The 21,351-nt window shown below is 43.3% G+C and overlaps 1 protein-coding gene across 5 annotated transcripts in view; it reads left to right on the top strand.

Moving 5' to 3' along the window:
* Positions 1-21,351, top strand: part of LOC115169412 (transcription factor E2-alpha) — a 40,487-nt gene that overhangs the window by 7,603 nt on the left and 11,533 nt on the right. For 4 of the 5 annotated variants that reach the window (XM_029724994.1, XM_029724995.1, XM_029724998.1 and 1 more), the window contains exons 4-12: positions 3,238-3,311; positions 10,059-10,134; positions 10,874-10,914; positions 11,202-11,331; positions 13,357-13,406; positions 17,468-17,570; positions 18,038-18,177; positions 18,312-18,450; positions 18,636-18,688. In XM_029724994.1, coding sequence (XP_029580854.1) covers positions 3,238-3,311; positions 10,059-10,134; positions 10,874-10,914; positions 11,202-11,331; positions 13,357-13,406; positions 17,468-17,570; positions 18,038-18,177; positions 18,312-18,450; positions 18,636-18,688 — 806 coding nt within the window. The remainder of the gene's footprint in view (positions 1-3,237; positions 3,312-10,058; positions 10,135-10,873; positions 10,915-11,201; positions 11,332-13,356; positions 13,407-17,467; positions 17,571-18,037; positions 18,178-18,311; positions 18,451-18,635; positions 18,689-21,351) is intronic. The other variant, XM_029724996.1, reaches the window with a different exon arrangement.

A 21,351-nucleotide genomic window follows, 5' to 3' on the forward strand; every position in this document is an offset into this window, starting at 1 on the left:
CCTCCCAGCATAGTGACACTGGCTCTTATTAATCATTTCAGACACGTATGACACACAAGATACTGTTGCGTATCCATTGTAGACATTCCCTAAATCATAATCACACTCCTTAATGCACGATGCCTAATAAGTATTCTGTCTGGTTGTCTCACATTTCTGTCATACAGGGCTGGGATGAAAGGAAGGAAGAAAGTGTAGACACCAGACTGTACACCAATCAGTGCCCGGGGCATTATCCTATAAAAACAAAGTGTGTTTGTGCTGCATGTTCCCTGTGTGTTGGTCCTGTACCCTCATAGCTTGTGACTCAGGCTGACTGGTCGTTTCCAGTATCTCTTCCTGTGGTAATTATAGGCCAGCCTCGCTTGAAGGGGTGGTGAGACCCGGGTTTAAAGGGGACTCGCTAGTGAATGTGTCTGGCCTGACTCAACCCTCTCACTCTCTGAGCTAACGTGCTGAGACGTTCTCTCACTCACTCTTAACTCAGTCACAGAACTATCCCTGGGGGGCAAACCCTATAAAAGAGGTTAAGGTGTGGAGTTCCTGCCTCATGTTTTTTTGGGGGGTTGTTGTCATCAGCAATGGCTTGGTAACATAGTAGACCAACTATTTTCAAGATTCTTGGTTAAATTAATCCGTATAATTAGAAAGTGGAGTTTAATACCGGGTCCTCTCTTCTACCAGGGTTCTGTGGATAAGAGCTCTGTGGTTTTCTCTGATGTTCTATTTGTCTTATATCAGGCTGTCATGGTAACGACTTGCAGGAGGAAGCCATTTGAAGTTTTGAGGAAAACAAATGAGTCTACTTAGACGACTCTCACTTATTCTCTCCTTTATACTAATCAGCAGATCTGTTAATTAGTAGGAAAATGTGGTCCTAATGAATATGCATGAAAGCAATTTTAATGATGTTTTACTTCAGAGTTGCTCACTTGCCCTCTCCCTCACTCAATGTGAGTAATTTGTGTGGTGTGAAACTTTCTTCCTCTTTTGTCTTTTTTCTTCTTCTCTCCAGTTGAAACACAGCTCCCCGTCCATACATTTCAATGCAGTCCAAATCCCTGGACCAGCCATTTTAAAATACCTTGCAATAAGAGTTGTGACGCTACTTACTACTTACCCCAGATGGTCCAGGAGAGCGCTTCCTTCCATGCATTCCAGACACCCTCTTCTCCATTCGCTCCATACTTCCTGTCGACCCTTCCTCTCCTCAGGAGAACACATGAATAACCCGAGGTGTGAGGTCCTAGCTACCTGCAGAGCTCCCTATTACTCCCGTGCCTTTGTGGATCTCCATGGTGTCAGTTCAGGTCTATATCCCCCTGCCTTCCATCTGTCGTCTTCCTAAAGAGCAGTAAGGGATACCCACCATGTTCATTTCCTACCCCAGCGGCTATGCTAAGTCTTCCACATTCTTCAGATGACCATATTTTAGCCGCCTATTCACGGTGTTGACGTGAGGGGGAGCGAGTGGCTTATAAAGTTCTGGCCTGATTCAGTAGCAGGACACCAGATTAAGATGTCCTGATAATGTTTGTTGGCAGCCCTCGACAGAGTTATGGAGATATTTAATGGTCCATTGCAGCCGCTTTTATCGCTATCAAATCATTTCTGGTTAATAATTAAGTACCTTACTGTGATTGTTACTTTTTTACCATTTTAATTGAAAACAAACTGGGCTTCTTAGCAAAGGGCAATTTCTCAAGCAATAATTTTGATAGACCACTCCCAGACAGTACTGAGTGGGGAGGGGAAAACAACTGAGAATTAGCTGTTATTGGCAGAGAGGTTTGGAAGTCTTTAAAAAAAAAAAAAAAATGTATTGGTCTATTAACTAATTCACTGCATGTAAGGCCAAAACTCTATCCCACCAAAAGACTGAAATTTCAGCCATTCTTTTCAAACAGCTCTTACACTAAAAGGGCATTCTCATTTTTACAGTATCTTTCCAACCTCATTTATCGGTCCACAATATTCAGCACATTTCACAATTTGTGGGAGCTGTTTCATTAATTGTTGCCTTTGCGATCCACCTAAGAAATGTCAAGGGGAAACACTGGTGTTAGTTCAGCAGGGGAAAGGACTGGTCCATATGTCTCTATGTACATGTCCTCTCTCTGAGTCTGTTCTACTGCTGGACATGGAGAGTGACAGTCAGGTTGAGGCAACAAACCCCTCGTCTCCTTCATCTGCGATTCTGCTGCCATCTCTCCTATAGATCAGTTGTCACGGTGATATAGCAGCTCTTTCCTCTCTGGACCCATCATTCTCCTTGATGGCTGATCCAGTCGTGCTTCCAGCCTGCTCCCCTCCGCCCCTTTCCATTTTTTTTATTAGACAACAAAACAAAAATATGAATATTCATAGAGCGAAGCCTCATTAATATGCACAATTATGCAAATCAGCACACAATTAAGCCTCAGCTTCCCCCCAGAGATGCTGGGTAGCGGTAAGAGAGGAAACGGAGGGAGAGGAGAGAAGGGGAGGGGGGCAGGAATTTCTGCTTCAGCAATCTTTAAAATCACTCTCCCTACTTCCCCTTTTTCAATGCAAATCCTTTGACCAGGGACAACATGCATGACGTGTGTCCCTTCTGTCAGTCGTGTACTCCTTAGTCCGTTGTCATGCGAAGTGAGGTGTGAAGGGATGGGGATTTGAACAACTACTGCGTTGCGTTGGACAGAAGCGGAGAGAGTGGGAGAATGACAAATGTTGAGGATGATTGTAGGAGGCTCATACTGGGTGTTAATTATTCAAACTTCCTACAGCTCATAGCTACACTAAGTGACAGTGTGGTGGCAGAGCTGTCATGGGGAGCTGAAGTAGCAGCGCTCAGCCAAAGGTTATTTAGAACACTTCTAGCCAGTGAGGAAGCAGCAGTGCTTCCTAACTGGGTCACCCTCCATTGCATATTGGCTTCTAGCCTGTATCGCCTATCTCCCTAGGTACTGGTGTACATCTTAGATACTAGATAGGTATTGGCATTATCTTAACGGACCCCCACCCCCCCTTGCCCTCTGATTGGCTAGGTGGATTTTTTTCCGTTTTGGTCACATCTCCAACTTCTCAAACCTACAAATGCTCTGGGAGGGTACTAGGAACTAGGGGTTTATTTGGAGTTTGGTGAAAGACTACCAGTCTACTACTAGTTTTGGTCCCTTTCCCTCTCTCCTTATCTCTTTTCCCTTTCCAGGGTTCTGAGTGAGCAGGTCTAACCCTGTGCGTTCCATCTTCTAGGTATAGATGAGCGGAGCGGTCCTGGCCCCTGGGCATCAGGAGAACAGAACAGCCCTTCCTTCAACCAGGGACGGGTAAAGGAACACTGCACTGCACACTTCATACTGTACACTACACACTAGAGTGACTACACACTGATCAGCATGGACATGTCTTACACGGGGGATATTACTAATAGTATATGACTAGCAGGGCTCTAAATAAAATAAAAAATAATTGGTAGCACTGGTGCTTTTAACAAAGTTAGGAGCACCACATAAAATTTGAAGAGCACAAAAAATAATGTACATGACAAAAAGTATGTCGACACCTGCTTGTTGAGCATCCCATTCCAAAATCATGGGCATTAATATGGCGTTGGTCCCCCCCTTTGCTGCTATACAGCCTCCACTCTTCTGGGAAGGCTTTCCACTAGATGTTGAAACATTGCAGCGGGAACTTGCTTCCATTCAGCCACAGGAGCATTAGTGAGGTTAGGCACTAATGTTGTGTGATTAGGTCTGGCTCGCAGTCAGCGTTCCAATTCATTCCAAAGGTGTTCGATGGGGTTGAGGTCTGGGCTCTGTGGAGAGCAGTCCAGCCCTTCCAAACCAATCTCGACAAACCATTTCTGTATGGACCTCACTTTGTGCACGGGGGCATGGTCATGCTGAAGCAGGAAAGGGCCTTCCCCAAACTGTTGCCACAAACTTGGAAGCACCGAATTGTCTAGAATATCATTGTATGCTGTAGTGTTAAGATGTCCCTTCACTGGAACTAAGGGGCCTAGTCCCGAACATTGGAAAAACAGCCCCAGACCATTGTTCCTCCTCCACCAAACTTTACATTTGGCACTATCCATTGGTGCAGGTTGCGTTCTCCTGGCATCCTCCAAACCCTGATTCGTTCTTCGGACTGCCAGATGGTGAAGCGTGATTCATCACTCCAGAGAACACGTTTCCACTGCTCCAGAGTCCAATGGCGGCGAGCTTTACACCACTCCAGCCGAGGCTTGTCATTGCACATGGTGGTCTTAGGTTTGTGTGCGGCTGCTCGGCCATGAAAAATCTATTTCATGAAGTTATTGTGCTGATGTTTCTTCCAGAGGCAGTTTGGAACTCCATAGTGAGTGTTGCAATCGAGGACAGACGATTTTTATTCATTTCAGCAATCTGAGGTCCTGTTCCGTGAGTTTGTGTGGCCACCAACCACTTCCCGGCTGAGCCGTTGTTGCTCTTAGATGTTTCAACTTCACAATAACAGCACTTTAAGTTGACCGGGGCAGCTTTAGCAGGGAGGAAATTTGACGAACTGACTTGTTGGAAAGGTGGCATTCTATGACTGTGCCACCATTGAAATTCACTAAGCTCTTCAGTAAGGCCATTCTACTGCCAATGTTTGTCTATGGACATTGCATTGCTGTGTGATGGATATTCTAAACCTGTCATTAACGGATGTAGCTTAACCTCCCTGGGCAAGGTGGGACGTTTGCGTCCCACCTAGTCAACAGCCAGTGGAATCGCGTGGTGCGAAATACAAATGCCTCATAAATGCTATAACTTCAATTTCTCAAACGTATGACTATTTTACACCATTTTAAAGACAAGACTCTCGTTAATCTAACCACACTGTCCGATTTCAAAAAGGCTTTACAGCGAAAGCAAAACATTAGATTATGTCAGCAGAGTACCCAGCCAGAAATAATCAGACACCCATTTTTCAAGCTAGCATATAATGTCACAAAAAACAAAACCACAGCTAAATGCAGCACTAACCTTTGATGATCTTTATCAGATGACACTCCTAGGACATTATGTTATACAATACATGCATGTTTTGTTCAATCAAGTTCATATTTATATCAAAAACCAGCTTTTTACATTAGCATGTGACGTTCAGAACTAGCATTCCCACCAAACACTTCCGGTGAATTTACTAAATTACTCACGATAAACGTTCACAAAAAGCATAACAATTATATTAAGAATTATAGATACAGAACTCCTTTATGCAATCGCTATGTCCGATTTTAAAATAGCTTTTCGGTGAAAGCACATTTTGCAATATTCTGAGTAGATAGTCTGGCCATCATGGCTAGCTATTTTGACACCCACCATGTTTGGTACTCACCAAACTCAGATTTACTATAAGAAAAATTGGATTACCTTTGCTGTTCTTCGTCAGAATGCACTCCCAGGACTTCTACTTCAATAACAAATGTTGGTTTGGTCCCAAATAATCCATAGTTATGCTCCAACAGCGGCGTTTTGTTCCTGCGTTCAAGACACTATCCGAATGGTAAATAAGGGTCACGCGCATTTCGTGACAAAAGATTTCTAAATATTTCATTACCGTACTTCGAAGCATGTCAACCGCTGTTTAAAATCAATTTTTATGCCATTTTTCTCGTAAAAAAGCGATAATATTCCGACAGGGAATCTGCAATTAGGTAAACAGACGAAAGAAAATAAAGAACGGGGTCGACTCGGGCACGCGCCTAAGCCCTTTGTCCTCTGATCGGCCACTTGTCAAAGGCGATAATGTGTTTCAGCCTGGGGCTGCCTCGACATCGTTCAGCTTTTTCCCGGGCTCTGAGAGCCTATGGGAGCCGTAGGAAGTGTCACGTTACAGCAAAGATCCTCAGTCTTCAATAAACAGAGGCAAGAAGAACAACACCTTGTCAGACAGGCCACTTCCTGCATGAAATCTTCTCAGGTTTTTGCCTGCCATATGAGTTCTGTTATACTCACAGACACCATTCGAACAGTTTTAGAAACTTTAGGGTGTTTTCTATCCAAAGCCAATAATGATATGCATATTCTAGATACTGGGCAGGAGTAGTAACCAGATTAAATCGGGTACGTTTTTTATCCGGCCGTGTAAATACTGCCCCCTAGCCCTAACAGGTTAAGCCGTACACTCCACAGAGCTGGACTTTACGGAAGAGTGGCCATAAAAAAGCCATTGCTTAAAGATATATTTTTTTTAAAGCCATGTGGGAGACTACCCAAACATATGGAAGAATGTACTCTGGTCAGATGAGACTAAAATGTAGCTTTTTGGCCATCAAGGAAAACGCTATGTCTGGCGCAAACCCCAACACCTCTCATCACCCCAAGAACACAATCCCCACAGTGAAGCATGGTGGTGGCAGCATCATGCTGTGGGGATGTTTTTCATTGGCAGGGACTGGGAAACTGGTCAGAATTGAAGGAATGATGAATGGCGCTAAATACAGGGAAATTCTTGAGGGAAACCTGTTTGTCTTCCAGAGATTTGAAACTGAGATGAGGTTCACCTTCCAGCAGGACAGTGATCATAAGCATACTGCTAAAGCAACACTCGAGTGGTTTAAGGGGATACATTTAAATGTCTTGGAATGGCCTAGTCAAAGCCCAGATCTCGATCCAATTGAAAATCTGTGGTATGATTTAGATAGCTGTGCACCAGTAGGAACCCATCCAACTTGAAGGAGCTGGAGCAGTTTTGCCTTGAAGAATGGACAAAAATCCCAATAGCTATATGTGCCAAGCTTATAGAGACATATCCAAAGAGACTTTTGAAGCCGTAATTTCTGCAAAAGGTGGCTCAACAAAGTATTGACTTTGGGGGGGTGAATAGTTATGCACACTCAAGTTTTCAGTTTTTTTTGTCTTATTTCTTGTAAGTTTCTCACAAATATTTTGCATCTTCAAAGTGGAAGGCATGTTGTGTAAATACAATTATACAAACACCCCCCAAAAAAGCTAATTTAATTCCAGGTTGTAGGGCAAGAAAATAGGAAAAATGCCAATGGGGGGGTGAATACTTTCGCAAGGCAATGTACATACAGTACCAGTCAAACGTTTGGATGCACCTACTTACTCAAGGGTTTTTCTTTATTTTGACTATTTTCTACATTGTGGAATAATAGTGAAGACATCAAAACTATGAAATAAAACAAATGGAATCATGTAGTAACCAAAAAAGTGTTAAACAAATCAAAATATATTTGAGATTCCTCAAAGTAGCCACCCTTTGCCTTGATGGCAGCTTTGAACACTATGTTCCTGTAGATTGTTCTAAAACCATTATTTAGTCAACAGTAACTGCATCGGCTATATGTTGACTCCTGCTATGAAAGTATCTGCCTGTTTCACTGTCGGCTGCTGTGTGAGCGAGCCACTCACTCCCTCTCCCCACTGTGTGCATGGACGAGGGAGAGATGCATTCTGAGAAGCACAAGCATATGACCGTTGCACAAAATGCAATTGCGGGAAAAATACAGTTTTCAGTGAGACTACAGTTCCACTTATAGAGGGGAAAATCACAACTTTCTGTGAGTATCTATTTCTATGGTTTTGATGCACCGCGTAGCAGAGTGCCCCATTTGCAGTGAATAGGCCTACATCAAGTAGCCTATGCCTAGAGCTGGACATTTTTTTTGGGACATTTTAAGATGACTAAATTAGCCCACATGGCTATATAGCAACAATCATGTTTTGAGTACCATCAGGTGGCTTTATAGGCCAATATGCACAAAGATGTCGGCAAATTCTCTGAAGAGCCAAAAATAAATCTGATCATTCTGGATCCTATTTTGACAGGTTGCACATCAAAATATGAATCATGCATTCCCTGGATATGTAATCTGAAATGGCTTACTTTTTGAATCATAGGCTACCGTTTCAGTTGTCTTACATGGCAGTGGGTAAAAATTGTCTAGGTCCCTGCCACTAATGTAAACAAATAGCTTATTTTTTTCTTTTACGTATTTCTAATCCAGCAAAATAGTCAAATTTATCACGATATGACTTTTGTCTATCTCCCAGCTCCAACACCCCCCCCCCCCCCTAAAAAAGTAATTTATCTGACTTATCATTATCACAAAATATGGGTCATGGATTTTTGTCCTTATCGCCCAGCTCTACTAAATCAGAGAGCCATATACACAAACTAATAGTATAATTAGAGAACATGTTAATTCATATTTAGAAGGAATGTGGAAAGCAGCCATGTTCTTGTTTTGGAAAAATCTGTTCGAGCAGTGTGCGGCAAAATAATGTTACTCGTGTAATTTTTTGGGGGGGATTTTAATCGCACTGGTGCTCTCAATAAAACTCCAGGTCGCACAGCCAAGTATTTAGTTGTATATGGGACCAACTTGGTTGTGCTTTAGAGCCCTGATGACTTACCTGGACTAGGGTTGGGCGATATTATGATAGCATCGTTAATACTTAACAGCAATCGTCAATGATGAGGACATCGTGATGTGACAGACAATGGTTTAGCCTATTTGAACTTGACTGGCGCTGCTCAGGAAAAACAGTCTCACAGCGCAGCACACAAGTGACATTGAGTAATTTGTCTAGTCCTATTTGCTATAGCCTATTTCAATTAATGTTCTCGCCTACAGAACACCGAGAGGAATGTAGGCCAGACAGAGTGGAGAATTTCACCAAAGCAGCACACAATCTCCGGTCAGACAATATTGTTTCTCTGTCGGATGCATGGGCGTTAGACTATAGCCTAAACCATTTTTGTATTTACATTTTTTACAACTGACTTAATTTTTTTTCTTCCTATATTCCCTTCGCTCTCTCCATTTCATAGGCTATAAATATGACTGAAGGCTTCTCTTTTTGTTTAATGCGTGACTTTCTCCCGATCAAACAGTGAATGTAACGGAGTTCCAGCTCAAAGTTATTTGAATAGCCTAAAAACACAAGCTTAAACTTGTCATTCAATTTTTCTATAGGCTATTGAGATTTTGTTCTCTCTCATTATTAGTCCTCTGTCTATCTTAAGAAATAAATGATCCATGCGGACCAGGAAAATCCCTTAATGCGAGGTTGAAAACCAAATAACCTATCTTCCTACTAGGCCTATCCTAAAAGCTTTATGACAAGTAGCTTATTTCCTAAGTATTCTATCATACGAAGGCATTGTCCCAAAGTTGTTGTGGCTTTCAAAAATAACAAAAAATGAAACTCTATAGCATAGGCTCTTCTCAATCACAGCTTTATGAGGTATAGAACGGACAACATTATTTATTTTGCGGAAAATAAAGCAATTATTATCCAGTTATAAGGACGGTAGAGTGCTTTTATCCGTCCCGTGATGTAGGCCTATAACCTAGCTCACTACGTTAAGACAGCCCGTTCCTCATCAGACAGTCACTGTTCCATCATGTGCACGCCAGACCGACACACACAAACCTGTTCTGCTCCTCCACCAGAAAGGAATATCAGAAAAGATTTGCCATTGCCTCCACTTAGCCTCTGTCCAGGCTTTCAAAACTATCTTTCATTATGATTCGTTCAGTTGCATTACATTTTGCACTATAGCCCAACTGCTGTTGTATTATTCCCCAATGGTGGAACAAGCTCCCTCACGACGCCAGGACAGCGGAGTCAATCACCACCTTCCGGAGACACCTGAAACCCCACCTCTTTAAGGAATACCTAGGATAGGATAAAGTCATCCTTCTAACCCCCCCCCCTAAAAGATTTAGATGCACTATTGTAAAGTGGTTGTTCCACTGGATATCATAAGGTGAATGCACCAATTTGTAAGTCGCTCTGGATAAGAGCGTCTGCTAAATGACTTAAATGTAAATGTAAAAATTAAGAAAAATATATATGGGGCTGGCCAATAGGGGTGATTAGCATCGTATGTCACAATGTTTTATGGGTACATAATCCCGATAGTACAAAGGTTGACATCGCCCAACCCTAAGCATAGATTAGCCCAAAGAGCCCACATTCGCAGTGCGTTTGGTTGAAGATGGGCATACTGAATCTGTTTAAGACACAGCAATTGATTTTTAAGTCTTCATATTATCTCTATCTCTCTCCCTCCAGGGTTATGGCGAAGGAGCTCATTACAACGAGCACGAAGGCCTCGCTTCCACCCCCTTGTTCGGCTCGGGGATCGTTGGTAAGGAAATCTGAATATATTTCCTCCAACCTGGTCTGTGGTTTAGACCTCGGAGCAGGTTCTCTCCTCAACCCTGTAATTAATCTCAGCTGATTTTGACGGCCCCATCAAGACAAAGTAAACCCACTAACAGGTCCCTGTGGTCTTGTGTGGCTTTCGGAGCTGCAGTAAGCCACCCTGTATTTACAATAAATGACCAGGAGAAGTGACTGCGTAATGATGCGTCTTTAGGGGCGCAAATTGAAATGCACACGAGTGAATAGAGATGCAGTTGTATGTGTGTCTCAGAGGACACAGAGACTGTGTGTGCGAGAGAACCTCACCTACTGTCACTGTATATGAGAGACCTCCTTCAGGGGCATTCCATGTGTGTGGAGGTGACTAGGAGCATACACGGGGACACGGTGTTTAGGCTGTGTGTTGGAAGGGGGTTAGGGGTTTAGGTGCACCCAAGCACAAACAAACCTCTGCCAGAGGATTAGTGTGGCCTATAGTGTGTGTCTCAGCTGAGCTGTCAGAGGAGAGATGGGGGGGGGGGGGGGTTGGGTATGATGGTATGGTCCAATTTGTTGTTTTGCGCCTGTCCAAAGCCATAAATACAACACTTCATATACAGCACCACACAACAGGCAGGCAGCAGATATATGGGGGGGGGGTGTTAATGTGTTGGACATGCGTAAAAGGTGGCTTTAAAGGTTTTAACGATGCGCTGCCCTGATTGTCCCTCTTGTTTTTATAGGGAAAGGTGAGCGAGGACCCTACTCTTCCTTTGTAGCGCAGGTAAAATCAGACTCCTCTCTTGACCTCGCTTCTCTTCCAACGTGTCAAATGTTTTTTTTCTGTGTCCCCTCTGAAGCTACCCTCTCTTCCTCTGACTGATGTCCTTGTGAACCTGCCCACCTTGTCCCATCTTCTCCTTCATCCCTGAATTGTTTTCTCCTCTCTCCCATTCCCCCCTCCTCCCGTCGACCTTCTCATCCTCTTTCCACATTGGGATAATCTCCCATGCAGTATTTGTGTGTCTAACCTTGTCTTCTCTCCTTCTCTCTCATTCCTCTCCTGCATAGCCGGGCTTTATGCCCAGTGAGATGCCCATGCCCAGTCCTGATGCCCTGTCACCCTCGGGCCTGAAGTCTGGCTCCCAATTCTACCCCTCCCAATTCAACCCTCGCAGGAGACCCACCCAGGAGAGCATGGGTAAGGACAGAAACCACTGAATATTACCCCATAAAACACCCATGCTATCCCCATTTCCTAGCATGGATACATGCAAGGAAGATGGTGCACAGAATTAGAACGGGTAGAATAGACATACTAATGTAAAGCAGTGCCGCAGTGCCAATTTTCCTGGTGGCCACATTGGAGGGTCTTTAAAAAAATAATGTTGAATTGAAGCTTACTTCCATGGAATGGCATTTCTATTTAAATGCTTACTACAATGCATTTGTTTTAAATCTCGGACATTCTACATAGGGCTGAGCGATATATCAAATTAATTCGAATTTATGTTTTTGCGTGATATGCCAAATGAATCAAGGTTTATTTTAAATAATTTTTCATTTTTGTGAGCGTTTGTCCTCTTGTTCTCATGTTGTCTTTTTGGTCTTGTTCGCTCCATCTGTGCTGTGCACCTTCCCATTTACACCAGAGATTTGTATATAATTACGAGATGCTCATGTCTCCGCTTTAACAATGGGAGTCGTTGTCCCAAAGGCGGGGAAGGCAGGCGACAAGCTTAAGTTCAAAATAAGCGCATAGAAACCCATTAGGCTTATTTTGGCCAGAGTGAAACCTCTCGCTTCGTCTCGTTCTCCCAATCCCTTCCCCCTACCACTCACAACAACAAAGATGAGAGAGCACTTCTTCCTCTCTGACAAACGGTTTCATTTAAGGTTTGGTCCAACAGAATCGGTCATATGGACACAACACATGGAGACAATATTTTACTGTAATAGAGGAGACATTAACCTTTTCCTACCATCACCTGTTTGTTTCAACTCCTCAAATTTAGAGCAGAGCAGACACTACTAAAATGGATGTACCAATGAAAACATTCTGGAAAATGAATGCTCAGTTTTTGTGCGCATTACGGTACCACGTATCGCTAGCAGCATTTTTAGTCAAATAAAGATTATTATACTAGCTGTTTAGTCTGTGTATTATAAATGTGCAATAATCATAAGACAATTATATAAGGAATTGGCAACTCGTTCTCATTCTGAGAAATAAGGTAGGCCATTTTTGATATCAACATCTGAACAAAGTGGAAAGGCTAGAATGCCATTTTAAACAGATGGATTCGGGCATAAGGTTATGTTCATAGCAACTGTTGCTGAATTCAGAGCTTGTGAAATTATACCTAGATCCAAGTTGACTAAACTTTTAAATTATGAATATTAGCTGGCTTATCGCTAGCACGTGGGCTTGGCTTGAGAGATTGTTTGAGACCAGTGGTAATTTTCTACATTATTAGTGGGGGTGCATTATGCATGGTTCTGGTTAAATGTGTTACAAAAAGGTCATTTTTATAGACTAACCTGAAAGCCAGATCAGTGATTATTGCAACAACAAAAAAGCAGGTACAACTATTTTGGTAAAATAATTTAATTATGAGTTGGTCTTATGGTTGTGTAAGGCATATATTCAGCCTAGGTATAATTGACCAAGATCTGAATTCATTAGATTATTGCTGTTTTAATTGCAGCGCATTTTTACCTTGTACCACGAAGCTTATTTAGAGAACATCTAAAAAAATGTAGATGTATATCGGGGAAAAGTTGAGATGCGTTTTAGGCCAAATCGCCCAGCCCTAGTTCTACATGTATACTGTCGACTAATTGCTACCTCTTTGTACAAAATCACATGGAATTCATGACCGTATCCGCTCCACTTTTACTATGTCAAAGGAGAGGAGTTGCTCTTTATTCGGGTTCATATTTCCGACTGTGATTACCTTCACTTCTCCTACTGAGGTTTAAAATAAGAACCTGAGAAATCTCACTTCTGCTAAACCTGCAGGGGATTCAATGGAAGGAGAGGTGGTGTGAGGCCGCTGCATAAACATATTGGTTGTATTAGGTTACATTTGATGAAGTTATGGGCCATAAAGACAGATATTCCTACCAGCACAGCGCTTACCAAATGGACGACAATTATTTGGAATGCCCTTAACTGCTTTCATAACTCTGTTTCATCTCGTGTGTGTGTGTGTGTGTGTGTCAGATGCCCAGCCAAAAAAGATCAGGAAAGTTCCCCCTGGCCTGCCCTCTTCGGTAAGTACTGTTACGTTCCCCAGCATGAAAACCAAAAGTCGCTCAAACAGAAGGGGGAACTAACAGAGTAACTAACAACAACCATTAAAACAAGACAGGTGGGGTTTTAGGAGGGGCTCTAAAAGACAGTCACGGGGGTGTCCACTGAAAGTTCCATAGCAACAACAACTGGGACCTAAAAGACTCTCACCATGAGACCCACTAAATTTAACCACTAAGAGGCAAACAAAAGAAAAAACCCACACCAAACTTAAAGACAGGAAGCAAACCAAAAAAGGTGGAGCAAAACGAAATCAGGGAAATCAGACAAAGGAATGTTTTTCTGGAAATCAAATAGAGAGAGCCAGCTAAAGGTGTTCACCTTTCACGTCTATCAAGACAACTGGAGCACTGGGCCAACCGCTCTTAAATATCACCTGTGCCAGCACAGTTGAAACATTTTCTGACTAACAAGATGACAAGCCAGCACAGGTGTAACATACTGACTATCCAGGTGACACCAATTGGTGCCCCCATATTGCTAATGTCCCACCTTGAAATATAAATGGAACACCAAAGCCTGTAAAACTGTCCCCCTCTCCAGCCCCACCATTACTCCCCTCTTACCAGACTGCCACACCCTAGTCTGCCTATTTGCCCCTTAAGAACACACACCCATCTCAGACTTTTTGCCCTCTCCAAACCCAAAATGTACCCACCTACCCAACCATATCCACACCTTTTCCCCACCCATTATCAGGAATGCTCCCTTATCCAAGCTATGCCCCACTCCCTTACACGCAATTTGTTTTGCATCCCCCATACTTAAAATGCCTCCCAGCCCTCATCGTCACTGTGTGTGCACCCCAATACCCAGACTAAGCCCCCCCCCCCTACACACACACACGCACACAGTCCCAGTGGCATGGCAGGCTTCTCCCTGGTGTTTAGAGCAGCAGCCTAACTGGCAGAGAGAGAGCCTCCAGACCCACAGCTGTGTGCCTTTACACTGCCGACGAGGTGAAAAAATAAACAGAGCCCCTACTCATTCACCCATTCATTTATATAGACATGTTTTTATAGAGGGACATATTTATAGGCCATTTATTTCATAGGTGTGCTTGCATTCCTTCCAGCCCAGCACCCTCGTCCACAGATTACTTAAGGGAAAAAATGATGCTTGATGACATGCAGACCTGACCATTGCCTGTCTTTACTATACCGTTTCTGCTCTTCCCCTGTTCTCCTTCCTATTCTCCCCCTGTCGCTCTCCCTTCAACTCCCTATCTTTTTTCTCTCCCTCTCTCTTGTGTGCTCTCTCCCTCTCTCTCTTGTGTGCTCTACTTCCTCTCCTACCCTCCTTTCTGTTTCTCTCTCGCCCCCCCCCCTCCATCCCCCTCGTTCTCTCCCTCCCCCATCCCTCTATCCCAGCTGCCCGTAGAGTTGGCTGCAGTCCAGGAATGGGCAGATGGCACAGTAATTAGTAGTGCATCTCTCCATTCCCTTTTGTACCTCTCCTCCTCTCTTCCTCTCCTCCTCTCTTCCTCTCTGTTCAATCAAGTAACAGAAAAAACTTCAATGTGTAAGATCTGAGTTGTCGGGCATATAGTTTGATTCTCTAACCCCTGCCAGAATAGAGCTGATTCTGAAGGGCTCTGCTAGTTCACAACCTCAGGACCTTCACCTCTTTAGTGACATGCCAGAGACTACTAGCAATCCTATGGGTGATGCTCTGTAAGCCACAGAGGACACTAGATCATGTGTGTTAACCAGACCTAACTTGATCATGTGTGTAAAACACACCACATATCGCAAACCTAGCCGTAAGGCCCTGAGATCACAGAGAAGAAGCAGTAAGTTGAGGGCAAAATCGCCCCTTTTTCAACCATGAAAGAAACCATTTGTTACCTTGGTAACAGAGCATTTAAGATGATGTCAGGTATTTGGATCATAAGGAGTTCAGACATTGTGCTGGGTTAATGGAAACGTCCATGTCATTAGTTCAAGGCAGTGTATTGAACCTACAGCGCCTTCGGAAAGTATTCAGACCCCTTGACCTTTTCCATATTTTGTTACATTACAGCCTTAAACTAAAATGGATTAACTAAATAAAAAATTCTCAATCTACACACAATACCCCATAACGACAAAGCGAAACAGGTTTTTAGAAGTTTTTGCACATTTACGGCAAACAAAAACAGATGCCTTATTTAAATAAATATTCCGTCCCTTTGCTATGAGACTCTGAATTGAGCTCAAGCGCATCCTGTTTCCATTGATCATCCTTGAGATGTTTCTAAACTTAATTGGTCCACCTGTGTTAAATTCAATTGATTGGACATGATTTGGAAAGGTTATATAAGGTCCCACAGTGCATGTCAGAGCAAAAACCAAGCCATGAGGTCGATGGAATTGTCCGTAGAGCTCCGAGACAGGATTGTGTCGAGGCACAGATCTGGGGAAGGGTTACCAAAAACTTTTGCAGCATTGAAGGTCCCAAAGAACACAGTGGCCGCCATCATTCTTAAATGGAAGAAGTTTGGAACCACCAAGACTCTTCCTAGAGCTGGCCACCCGGCCAAACTGAGCAATCAGGGGAGAAGGCCTTGGTTAGGGAGGTGACCAAGAACCCGATGGTCACTGACAGAGCTCCACAGTTCCTCTGTGGGAGAACCTTTCAGAAGGACAACCATGTCTGCAGCACTCCACCAATTAGGCCTTTATGGCAGAGTGGCCAGATGGAAGCCACTCCTCAGTAAAAGGTACGTGACAGGCCACTTGGAGTTGCCAAAAGGCACCTAAATATTCTCAGACCATGAGAAAGTAGATTCAAGATTGAACTCGTTGGCCTGAATGCCAAGCGTCACGTCTGGAGGAAACTTGGCACCATCCCTACCGTGAAACGTGGTGGTGGTGGCAGCATCATTCTATGGGGATGTTTTTCAGCGGCAGGGACTGGGAGACTAGTCAGGATCGAGGCAAAGATGAACGGAGCAAAGTACAGAGAGATCCTCGATGAATACCTGTTCCAGAGCGCTCAGGACCTCAGACTGGGGCGAAGGTTCACCTTCCAATAGGACAACGACCCTAGGCACACAGCCAAGACAACACAGGAGTGGCTTTGGGACAAGTCTCTGAATGTCCTTGAGTGGCCCAGACAGAGCCCGGACTTGAACCCGATCGAACATCTCTGGAGAGACCTGAAAATAGCTGTGCAGCAACGCTCCTCATCCAACCTGACAGAGCTTGAGAGGATCTGCAGAGATGAACGGAAGACACTCCCCAAATACAGGTGTGCCAAGCTTGTAGCGTAAAACCCAAGAAGACTTGAGGTTATAATTGCGGCCAAAGGTGCTTCAACAAAGTACAGAGTAAAGTGTCTGAATACTTATGTGAATGTGATATTTCAGTGTTTATTTTTTATGTTTTATAAATTTACTAACATTCCTAAACCTCTTTTTTCTTTGTTATTATGGGGTTTTGTGTGTAGATTGTGGAAAAATAAAAAAAGTAATACATTTTTTGAAAAACCTAACAAAATGTGGAAAAAGTCAAGGGGTGTGAATACTTTCCAGCAGATTGTACAGGTGTACAGAGTTTGGGCTGTACTGTGTATAGGCCAAATAATTACATAAAACGAAAGAAGAATATTTAGTTAAGATGCAGCCGGAGTTTTCTTGTAGTAGTCTTTTAATGTGGCCAAAAGGTTGCCGTATTAAGACTGGGAGTCTGTGTGTGTCTGTGTACTTGTTATTTTCAGTCTGTTAAAAAACCTTCCACACTGCTTAGTTCTAGAGATATGTCAATGACCCAGTGTCCTCAAATGTCAGAGGCTGTCGATTTGAATTAATAAATAAAAATACATACTCCTCAATTGAAAAAAACAACAATTGATAAATGCTATATTGTATTCGGGTATGAAGGGGGGGGGGGGGTGTGTATCCTAATCAAGATATCGATACATGTTTTGTTTTTTTACCACACCTTCTCTAGTATTTCCAATCAATTGGGACTATTAGAAAATAGTCAGTTTGATGTACTCATCTCCCAAGTGTGTGTGTGTGTGTGTGTGTGTTCTGTAGGTGTATGCGTCGGCCTCAGGAGAGGAATATAACAGAGACGGTGCAGGGTATCCTGCCTCCAAGCCTGGAAATGTAGGCTACCCCGGCTCCTTCTACATGCAAGGTCATTACTTTATACCAGGTTGTGTCTGGGGGCCAAAACTACACAGTATACGTATCATAGTGGGTTAGCCCATAGTGCTAACTCTGCTATATGGAGAAAGTGGAACAATACACTGTTTTAGGTGAGGTTAATCAATTGAATAATGCATTAGCTGACCAGTGATGTCTATGGCGATGACTCATTCCTGTCTTTTATTTTCTCTATTTCTGCCTGTGGAAACACCTACTGGCAGTGTGATAGTGAGTCAAAGCCCCGAGCTAACGTGATACTCTGCCTGCCCTGTGTGTCTATCTGTACACTAGGATGAAGTGATCAGGCGGATATGACATGCTTCATATGTTGTGGCCCCTTATTGTCTTATCTCTGGATGCTGCTCGTCCCTTTGGTGCTCACCCTCTCTCTCTTTCATCCACACCCCTACCCTCTACACACAAACACCCATCTCTACCCATCCCTCCCCCTGACAGAAGGCCTGCACCCTTCCCCTGACCCGTGGAGTTCTGCCGGGTCGATGGGGCAGCCAGGCTACTCTACAGCCATGCTTGGTAACTCCCCCCACCTGGGCCAGCCTACACCCTTCACAGCCATCAACCCCCAGGACCGACTGGTGAGACTTCTGTCACAAACACACCAACAGGTTCTCTGCTTTAAATAAGGGTTACATAAGATGGTAGTATACACCACTGTCATCTCGCTCTCTCCCAAAACCCAGAGAATGACTTTAAGCCTGTTTTTGTGCAGAAACGCCAGCCGCTGCCCCTCTCGCCCCAGAACTACCCCCTGCACGGCAGCGAGGTGAACGGGAGCTTCCACTCAGGATCCACTGGCTACGGAGTCTCCAACCACACCTCCCCCATCAACGGAACAGACAGCATCATGGGTATGACTGTCTACCACTGACACTATGTAGACTGTCTTTTTCTATATATCTTCCTGTTTCTGTCTATTTTTCTCTTTCTCTCACTTTCTGGCCCTTTGTTTGTTTCTCCCTTTACTTCTATATGTTCTTCAAAATGGAAACGTCAGTTCTAATAGTTTGCTCTCTACTTTATTGTTTCATCACAGCCAACCGGGGGACAGGAAGCTCAGGAGATGAGATCGGCAAAGCCCTGGCATCAGTGAGTAGAATCGCACAGACCACATCAACCATAGTCTTCAGGCATTATGCCATGTTGATTGATCCACCGAGGCCAAGAAAAAAACTAGGGCTGAACCCAATTAGTCGGCTGGTCGATTTATTTATTTTTTTAGGCTGCTGGTCGACCTAAATGTATTTTAGTTGAGAAGTAACGTGTGTGTGTGATATATATGCGCCCGTCTCGGTGAACTAATCCATTGCTGAGGCCTAGACTAAAGGCCAATTTATGCTTGATACGAAAATGTGGTCGGAGGCTCCATATGGACAGTGTGACATAATTGCAGAGCCTCCAGAGGAATGCAGAGGCCAAATCCAGCTCTCCCAAATTTTGTAACAATGCGGAGGGCTCTGTATAGCTCCTCATTGACATGACTGGTTGACGGTAGGTGGGGGCGGTACATCCTGTATAAACACAAACTCACTTCCTTGAAAACAGCTCTGCTCTGCTCCACGAAGAGCTAGAAGTATGAATGCCCTAACTTCTTCTGAGGCCGTATCACCTTAAATGCTGCATGGCCAATGCGGATGTCATATTGACCATGCGCCCAAATGCACAATGCACTTCTCTCTCCAGAATATGTCTCTCCCGCCAATTTGTGCACATTCATTGTGTCATCCCTCACGACGCCAGGACAGCGGAGTCAATCACCACCTTCCGGAGACACCTGAAACCCCACCTCTTTAAGGAATACCTGGGATAGGATAAACTAATCCTAACCCCCCCCCCCCTTAAAAGATTTAGATGCACTATTGTAAAGTGGTTGTTCCACTGGATATCATAAGGTGAATGCACCAATTTGTAAGTCGCTCTGGATAAGAGCGTCTGCTAAATGACTTAAATGTAAATGTAATGTAATTGTTTGCATTTTGATTGTTAGTGTACATAAATTCCCCATTACATACAGTACCAGTCAAAGGTTTGGACGCATCTACTCATTATATTGTAGAATAAAAGTGAAGACATCAGAACTATGAAATACCACATATGTAATTATGTATTAATCAAAGAAGTGTTAAACAAATCAAGACAAATTTGAGGTGTCGGCTACTCAGCTCCGGTGAGCTTCTTTTCAAGTCATGCACTGCTTCTTATCCCTAGCGCAAATGGCCTACGACTGTCTGTCCCAAGCTCACTAGCGCAGGAAACTCTTGAGGGCCCAGAATATTTTATACAATCTTGCACGTTCCTTAGCGCATGCTTCGGGCAGGACCCAGTTAGTAGTTGATACAATGTTTCAAGTTTGGCTACATATGGTCTGTCTGCAACAATGGGATTCATCGGATATTTATTTTTATCAGGATATTTACTACCTGCAGGCTGCAATGTTTTTATTTGGCTATATTTACATAGATGGCAATAGAAGTTACTTTTTAGGTTTGTATCCTTTTCATTTAAAGTTGGATAGAATTTTGATTAACCCCATGACAATGATTTTGTGATATGAAGAGGTTATTATAAATCTAAACTGTTTCAAGAAAATGTGCTAATGAAAATCGTAACGGCATGCAGATCAGTAGAAATAGTTGGATAAATTGGCAATCCACATGAAAAAAAGGTTGCCGACTCCTCGTGTAGCCTTTTACTGGCAACTTCAGGAGAGTAATGGCAAAATCTGCGAAAGCCAGCTGGAGCGGGAGGAGAATAGTTGGGTCAGGTTAAGGTTTTTTTCTTCTGGTTATCTAGATCTCTGGCGCCCTCTTGAGGCACTTGTTTTCGTCAAACCGTAAGCTTAAAGCATCAGACAAGCTCAATGCATATAGTTGATTTTATTAAAACACATTGGGTGTGTCTATATATGGGAAAAATGCACGTTTAAAAATGTCGACCAATCAATTTGGTCAAAACTATCTGCAAATAAAAGAGAATGCAGAGTCTTATGTAGTTCTCTGTGTTTTTCAAATTGCGTACTACCGTGCTCTTAGCATGCAAATTGGAGCATGAGTCCAAATCAAAGTATTCGAAACGGAGCACAGAGGGCACTTCTTGAATGTGTACTTCGTGACTGCTTCAATGGTTAGTATGCAAAGAAATATGAAGCAACCTCATAAATTACGCTCATTTTCTTGAAATCAATTATTTGAGCTGACGCAGGGGAGAAAATACACTCCGACTTTTGAAGTGTTGCCTATTCACATCTCATATGTTGCCGGACTACAATATTTTATCTTGATACGTTAATAAATACATGCTGTATAAATTTTGGCATGGTTGCCTGCCTACAATACCCAATGTAGGTTGCAAGCCCATAATTCGTCTGTAGTGCTAACTGGCTAGCTACTACTGTTAGTTAGCCAGATCTCCACGAAGAATTTACATCTACCTTGGATGACATTGGTTTTAGGTCATTTTTGCTTGTAGTGCTAACTGGCAAGGCACGAAGAAGTGTTAGGTAGCTACCCACAGAGTTAAAATCTACTGTACCTTGCATAATATTAATTTGAGGTCATTTTTGCCTGTTTAACTAGCTAGCTGGCTAGATTACAACAATCCACATATCTAGCTGATAACTATCAAATAAAATGTTTGCTTTATGTACATCTTGTTTCGTCTCTATTGTTGCTATTGTCCTGGCTGGAAGAAGGTTCAGTGATTGGGGAGGTGCAGCATGAGGTAATACAGTAGGGGGAGTGCGAGTGCTTCTC

Source organism: Salmo trutta, chromosome 31, assembly GCF_901001165.1.
Source record: "Salmo trutta chromosome 31, fSalTru1.1, whole genome shotgun sequence".
Lineage (NCBI taxonomy): Eukaryota > Metazoa > Chordata > Actinopteri > Salmoniformes > Salmonidae > Salmo > Salmo trutta.